Source organism: Sinocyclocheilus rhinocerous, unplaced genomic scaffold (assembly GCF_001515625.1).
Source record: "Sinocyclocheilus rhinocerous isolate Xijiao unplaced genomic scaffold, SAMN03320098_v1.1 scaffold847, whole genome shotgun sequence".
In the NCBI taxonomy this organism is placed as follows: Eukaryota; Metazoa; Chordata; class Actinopteri; order Cypriniformes; family Cyprinidae; genus Sinocyclocheilus; species Sinocyclocheilus rhinocerous.
In genome coordinates this window covers 238,406-246,469 of record NW_015662598.1, presented here as the reverse complement: position 1 = coordinate 246,469, position 8,064 = coordinate 238,406, and the positions used below count along the sequence as shown (strand labels likewise).

Below are 8,064 nucleotides of genomic sequence, written 5' to 3'. Positions count from 1 at the left end.
GGCCAATCACAACGCACTGGATAGTTGGTTAATCAGAGCACACCTCGCTTTTCAGACCGATTAGTTTTGTAAAAATCGACGCGTTTCAGAAAGGCGTCGCATATAGGAGAAACAATAATGTACAGTATGTGGAAAATAATCTGTTTTTGAACCTTAAACCGCATAAACACATTTCATTACACCAAATACACAAAATAATGTTCTTTTTAGCAGCATCATATGACCCCTTTAAGCAGCATAACTGGGACTCAGCATATTAGAATGATTTCTGAAGGACAATGTAAGACTGAAAGCTGGAGTAATGGATGCTGAAAATTCTGCTTTGCCATAACAGGAATAAATTACATTTTAAAATATATTAAAATAGAAAATGTTTTAAAGTTGTAATAATATTTCTCAATATTACTGTTTTACTGTATTTTTGATCAAATAAATGCAGCCTTGGTGAGCATAAAAACTTCTTTCAAAAACATTTTGAACAGAAGTGTACATACCGTGTACTTACTAGAGGAATCACATAAGTAGGTTACTACTCTTGAACCAATCCTTTATCCCAAGTAGTTACTTTACTCAATACACATACTGTAAAATAAAGTGAAAACACAATATTTCCAAAAAAAATAAAAATAAAAATTGTTAAATGTAAATCCTCTTGTGCTGTTTCAAACCAAGTTGTGTTCTAAATACCAAGTCTTCTGAAGCCATAGAATAGCTTTGCAAGGAACAGAAGGAATTCATTGTTAATCTTCCTCTCTATCTCAGCTCTCAAGTGCCAGATGCCACTGGTTCTTGCAGCAGGACTGAATGTGCAAAAGTGTAAATGAGACTGAAAAGGGGATAATTTTCTATAATTCTGGGTATAATTCTTTCTTATGCAAAGCTACTGTATGGCTTCAGAAGACTTGGAATATGTAATTTTCCTGTGCTAAAGTTTATTAGATAGCACAAAGAACTTTCCACCTATTCAAGACCAAAAGAATAGAAATTGTGATACTGAAAATCACTGTATCAATCTTGTTTAAATGTGAGACACTTCAGATTGAGCATATTGGTCTTTTACAGCATAAAACTGTATGTAAAACCACTGCAGTGTTTTGCCACAATACGTTGTTTATTGCAAAACTTTGACCTCATTACCATGACATTGCATTGCAGGATTCCTAGTGATCATGCAATGACAAAATCCTGTGTTTTCTATTGTTATACGACAGAGGGAGCTGATATTCCTTCATCTCACTCGCACACGGCTGCTGACACAGCAGAGTGTTTCCGGCTGTGTTGGCAGGATGCAGGTTTGGGAGAGCCCTTGAGTGTCAGATGGTCTGGGCTTTTTCTGGAAGAACTCACTGTGAGGAACTGTTGGTTTTTGAGGCACTTTCATATTTACAGTATTTAATCAGCTGTTCAGATGCATACATTTAAATAGTCATTAGTCATAATAACCCATAATAATGAAAGACAAAACAACAGTATATCGTCATATTATCCATTGTGGACGTACACAAACTGCATTTTGCTTTTTTGTGTTCATCCTTTCCATATGAATTTGTCAGATTCATAGAGATTCGATTCAACAGAGGTTCAACTGATAGAGGTCACAGATAACTTTTCATTTCTTTCTTTCTGAATTCTGAAAAAGTCAGGAAACAGAAAGGAGAGGGCTGGGATCAGGAAACGACCCAAGCCAGAACTAACCTTAGATTAAACAAGTGCTACCAGAGAATCTCTGACAGTTGGCTGAACTGCTGAGAAGCAGAATGTGAGGAGTGTAACACTGTAGTTTGTGGCATTTTCAAAACAATGCTCTGTTTGAGCGGCCCTGACTTTGACTGCTTAATATGCCCATGTTTGCATTCACATTTGGGAGTGGGAATGTTCAAGCAAGAATCTGACATGGCCCTGTGGATTATTTTCTGTGGTTTCTCTGAGATTTCCTGTGTTCACACGCTTCAGTGGCTTGTTTGAGCAACCAATGAAAATATACCATACATATCTGTAATCTTTTCTGATTTGATTCTGAACGCATAAAGCTGTAGTGTGTATCTTTTTGTGCTAGCAGTCAGTTGCAACAAATGCAACTGCAATATGTTTATTTTAGCAGCATGACACTAGAACATTATCTATATTAGAAAACAGTCTTTCTTTTGGCATTTCTGTTTGGTGTCGCACGGAAATGAAACACTGCCACTTTAAGTAATGCAACATCACAAATAGCAGATTTTCTTCCTGTAAGAGGTAAGTGAAGAAAAACTTAATATATTTTCATTTACTAAGAGAGAATAGTTAATATCCATATTGATAAATAACAAATGCAATAAAAGCCTTTCAGTACCTATACAGGAAGTATTTATTTAATTTTTAATCTAAGCTGTAAACACATGTTCAGGATGTTGGGAGATGTATTATGTAAAATGTAAGTTTAAGATACCAAGTTATAATTTAAGAACTAACCATTGAAGTATTCATATTGGTCAATAATCTCAGTGTATATGGTGGATAATGTTGCCATTATGTTTTTTAAAGGAGTTTGTCATCTATATTTCGTATCATATAATTGTTCGATTACTGTAATTTAAATAAAATCATATATAATGCAGTTATGCATTCAGGTTTCAAACGAAATAAGACCTTTGTAGTAGATTTTGGGTTCCTTGGACCAAAAGGACCACAGTGATATGGAGATTTCCAAGGTGACCCACACTTACCCTATAGTAGTCGGTGCTGTACACATCTCTGGACATGCCGAAGTCTCCTATCTTGACAAGCAGGTTCTCTCCCACCAGGCAGTTGCGTGTGGCCAGGTCTCTGTGCACGAAATGCTGTGAAGCCAGATACACCATGCCTGCTGCTATCTGCTGGGCAATGTGCAGCATCTGAGGCTGAGTTAACTCCACCTGCAAACTCTGTTGTCCATCTGCCATCAGCACTGCATCTGGTCCATGAGCCCTGTAAGAGAGAGTATGAGAATAGCATGTGCATGACTGAACTAAACTGGAGGTCAGAAAGTGGACAACATACAGACACGTTTTGCTTAGACTTTACAGATCAAATGAACAATTTCTTTATTGAAATAATCCATGCAGGCTTTTATAAAATAATGAGCTTTACAATAAAATGCTGTAGACACATTTTTTGCTTTCTTTAAAAACCTGTATGAAATTCTTTCTTCTGCAGAACACAAAAGACGATATTTTGAAGACATTTTGAAAAATGTCACACAGGTCTGGAACAACATAAGGGCAAATGATAGCAGTTTTCATTTTGGGGTGAAACATCATTGTTGGGTGGGTGGGTGTGATAAACGCTCTCCTGCAAACCTGAGAAACTTGTTGAGGTCTCCATGTTTCATGTACTCAAACACCATAATGAGAGGGTCGCTTTCTACACACACGCCATAAAACTTGACAATGTGCTCATGCTGCAGGTTGGTCAGGAGCTCTGCCTCTCGGTGGAAATCTGCTCGTCCACTTTCACTGGCTTCCTTCAGAGTCTGGGAGATAAGAAAGTTTGATCTTTTATTACAGAAATACCTACGGTAAAGCCTCATTATGTAGCCACAACCTGAAATGTGCAGAATTTGTGCAGAATCAATGTTTTGTTGTGTAAATATACCATACCTTAACAGCCACCAAAATCTTCTCTTGGTCAGGAGACAAGTTGTAGCATTCAGCTAAGAACACTTTCCCAAAAGCCCCTTCTCCAAGCTCCCTCTTCAGCAGAATGTTGTGACGTTTTATGTGTTGGACGACTGCAAAACAAGGAACATACATACTTTTTCACAAACACAATTTCTGAAAACATTTGAGTGGTTTCACTTAGTGGTCACTAAGGTGTACTGAGTGAACTATTGATTGATTGAACGTAAGAAAGAAACTTATAGAGGTTTGAAACAACATGAGGGTGAGTAAATGATGGCAAAATTTTCATTCTTGGGTGAACTATTTAATTGCAGTCTGCACTTACTGGCCAGTGTTATTTTAGTATTATTGATATACAATTATACTTTTTGTTAACATTTTTAATTAGATTTAATTATAATAGTTTTTTTTTCTTTTTTTCCTCTGTTAAAGTGTTAGTAATTTAGTTGTGTGTGTGTGTGTATATATATACTTTCAAAAAAATTTCAACTTCTGAAAATGATCTTGAAATAATTTTTTGTATTTTTTCCATTGTTGTTTTTAAAAGTATCTTTTTGATTCTTTTAAAAAATTTAAGTTAAAAAAATATTTATTTTATATTTCCTTGGTAAATTATGAAACTTTATGTAAAAAAAAATGCGTCCCGCATTTTCATGTCACTACCAAGACAAGTGTATGTTTTAGTCCATTGGCTAAGACTGATTTTAACTACACCCCTAAATTTATGATCAGGAAATAATCCTGTGTCCCCCTCTCTCATAGCTATAATGTGCGAGTAGATAGGTCCCATCATTTTGAGGTAAATGTGTTCAAACGTCTGAAAAATCTTCCGAACACCTTTTTCTGCAATTAAGCACACTTTTTTGGCAGTTATTCCATAACATTTAGTTTTTATATGTGTACCACTGTTTAGAACTGTGCTAGCTAACCATATATACATTTTGGGTGTTATCCCATAAAATTGTCACTACCGAAACAGTCACGACCAAAACATGTCATCATTTCGGTAGTGACAAAAGGGAACACATAATCTCATATTTGGGGGAAATAAACAAAATTTTTGTACAGTTATGCACATTTTTTGTATTTTAGTATTTTTTTGTAGTTTTAGTATGCAAGTTAAAATTCTGTAATATGATGTGGTCGCTACCAAAGCATTACTGTGACTGTCACTACCGAAAATATGCAGTCACTACCGAAACATGGGATGTTTTGTCAAAAATAAAGTATACTGAATTTTCAGCTAAGATGTTATGATAGTTTTTGGTTCAATGTATATTCAAACTAATGAATCCTTAACTTTGAAATCAGTGTGATCACTTTTCAGACTTTTTGCCTTTTACAAAGAAAAATTGGATTCAAAATACAACAAATCTCATAAATTACAGTTGAAATATTGTTAAAAATTTAATTGTCATTGAGTTACCTCTAATATATATATATATATACATACAATGGAGATGTATGCAAAATCTTACTATAATATAATAAAGGTCATTATAAGCCTTCTAATTAAATTATTATTACTGTGTTTTGGTAGTGACATGTTTGGAGAGAAAACTTTCTGAAAATACAATATGAGAATGAACGGCACAATTACTAGAAATGTGTACCTTGGATATTATACAATTTGCATACATTTTTTTCAAGACGTTTCCGACTTTGACTTTGGACCAATTCTATTGAATGGCCCATATAAATATAGATATGACATCCCATTTTGGTGACCTTAACAAATTAATTACAAATGTGATTTTATATACACAGAAAGCATATTAAATTCAAGCGTCTGCTTTAATGTTTCAAATTACTTTTGTCAAAACAAAATGTCAAAACATGGGTGAAATATTGTTTCATCATCACTCAGTGTAACAGATATATTTATGTGAAAATGAAACAACAAACGTATTCTGACATGTACTTGTTAAAACATATAAAAGAATAAGTGATCATATTATATTTTAAAACATCTTGCTGACAAAAGGGCAAAACCTGCTTGTTTGAAGGATAGTAGCAAAATGGGTAAAGATTTGAAGTTACAAATAATTAGAATTTTAGAGCTAAAATCTAATCCTTAAATTAAGTCACTTAATGTCATCTAATGACTCTTGTTGTAACTATGCCTAACAAGAAATGTGTATTCTGAAATATTGTTACACCGAATTACTTTTTTTCTGTAAATCATGGTAACAATGTACAGTATAATCATTATTTTGTGCTTATAAAACCCCTACAACAAATAAAACCCTAAATATATATAGATTAGGTTAGAGATCACAAATATATATATGCATGAATTAATCATTCATAATAACACCAGTAACATGCAATAAGAAAACTAATAGGGTCAATATTGTTTTCATGCTGACTTAACCCTATGAGCAACTATGTGAGATGCTTGCTTTAGCAAATATCACTAACGATCAATCAGTTGTTGGTAAGATTTACAGGTGCACTATTTACAGATCCTGAGATGTAAATGAATTTAAATGAAGAACGCTTGCAGATTCATCTACAGTCCAACAGTGATTAAAGGGTTAGTTCACCCAAAAATGAAAATTAGCCATAAATTACTCACCCTCAAGTCATCCTAGGTGTATATGACTTTCTTCTTTCAGACGAATACAGTCGGAGGTATATAAAAAAATTGTCTTTTGTAGCGAATTGATGCGTTTTTGTAAGAAAAATATCCATATTCAAAACGTAATAATCACTTTAATGTAGCTTGCGCTCACTGTTGTACAAGGAAGCAGTTCCGGGGGAATGACGTATTAGTTCAGCGTTGCGCATGCGCCGCTCAGAAGAGACGCACACGGAAACGCAGTGGAGAGATCAAAACAAAAGGTTTTCCTTTGCTAAAGTAAGGAAACTTTGCTTCCTTTGCTCCTGTTAACAAACGTTGGTTTTCACGAGACTCACCGGCGCATACGCAACACTGAACTCATACATCATCCGCCCGGAGCTGCTTCCGTGTACAACTGTTGGCACAAGCTACATTAAAGTGATTATTAGGTTTTAAATATGGATATTTTTCTTACAGAAACGCGCTGAGTGCCATGAAACAGCTTGAAAGATCAAAGACAATTTTTTATATAACTCCGACTGGATTCGTCTGAAAGAAGAAAGTCATATACACCTAGGATGACTTGAGGGTGAGTTATTTATGGGCTCATTTTCATTTTTGGGTGAACTAACCCTTTAAGTTACACAGTGTCAGCCACCCCTGATATCATCGCCATGGTGATAGAAGGGGAGGTTACTATGACAACTGACCAGTGGCAACCTAGGCTGGAATCTATTTCAGAGTGGGGCGGCTGACGGCCCAGCATGCCATGGCAACTCACAAGTGTCCGATTTCAGCATGCTGCCGGGGTTGCGGAAGTACTGGGGGTTCTCGATGACTGGAATCTTTGTCATTCCGATGATAACGGCATCTGGGCCCATCTCCGATGATGATGGCGTGTTGTTGCCATTGGAAACGTGGTGAAGCGGGCTGGCCGAGTCGTCGTCATTACTGATGACAGATGAAGAGCCTGGTCGGGAAAAAATCAGACAATACAATAATCCACAGAAATAATAAGAATTCACATTCTCAATACAGATGAATATACATACATATGTGTTGAAAAAGTGCATTATTATGAGAGCGAAAACAATAACCATAAAGTTTGTTTAGAAGGTGCAACTAATAATATTGCTGAAAAAATTCAAATTCATAATATACTGTATTTGTATGTGATATGTACGGTAATAGATGACGTTACCTGACTTTACTTACGTAATGTGACATATTTCTCAGTGAAAAAAGATATTTAACAAGAAAAAAAATGTAGGCCAGGATTTTTAATTTATTTTTATTTTTTTCAACAGGAACCAATTAAATTGTAAAATGTAGGTGTTCCATATCAGAATGGAGACAGACTTGTAAGTTTGCTAAAACATTGCTTAAAATGCTTAAACATGCTTAAAGTGCCCCTATTATGGATTTTTCAAAATGACCTTTCATGCAGTGTGTAACACAACTCTAAGTGAATGAAAACATCCTGCAAAGTTTTAAATCTGAAAGTGCACCGTGTATAAAGTTATTGTCTCTCAAAAGAAAGAGTCGACTCTGAATCATTGAAAGGAGTTGTTTTTAAAGGGGTCATATGTTGCGATTTCAAGAGTCAATTTTAAGATTTCAATTTTAAGAGTCAACCACGCCTACCTAAAACGGCTCGTTCTAACACGCCCCCACATGTCTACGTCACTATGTGGGAAGATTTGCATAACACTGCCCAAATGTTCATGCAAAGAAAGAAGGCGTAACTTTGATTCTCGCGTATTGTTGCTACCGCTGCCGCTGCCGCCACCATCGCCGCCGCCATGTTGTGGAGATGCTGTGTGTTTCATTGTGAAAGCGAAACTACTTTGTTTGGTCTTCCAA

The 8,064-nt window shown here is 35.5% G+C and overlaps 1 protein-coding gene across 2 annotated transcripts in view; it reads right to left on the bottom strand.

Moving 5' to 3' along the window:
* Positions 1–8,064, bottom strand: part of LOC107728215 (BDNF/NT-3 growth factors receptor-like) — a 48,257-nt gene that overhangs the window by 5,841 nt on the left and 34,352 nt on the right. For both annotated transcript variants that reach the window (XM_016538313.1, XM_016538312.1), the window contains exons 13-16: positions 6,983–7,171; positions 3,618–3,748; positions 3,318–3,490; positions 2,706–2,946 (exon numbers count right to left, since the gene is read on the bottom strand). In XM_016538313.1, coding sequence (XP_016393799.1) covers positions 2,706–2,946; positions 3,318–3,490; positions 3,618–3,748; positions 6,983–7,171 — 734 coding nt within the window. The remainder of the gene's footprint in view (positions 1–2,705; positions 2,947–3,317; positions 3,491–3,617; positions 3,749–6,982; positions 7,172–8,064) is intronic.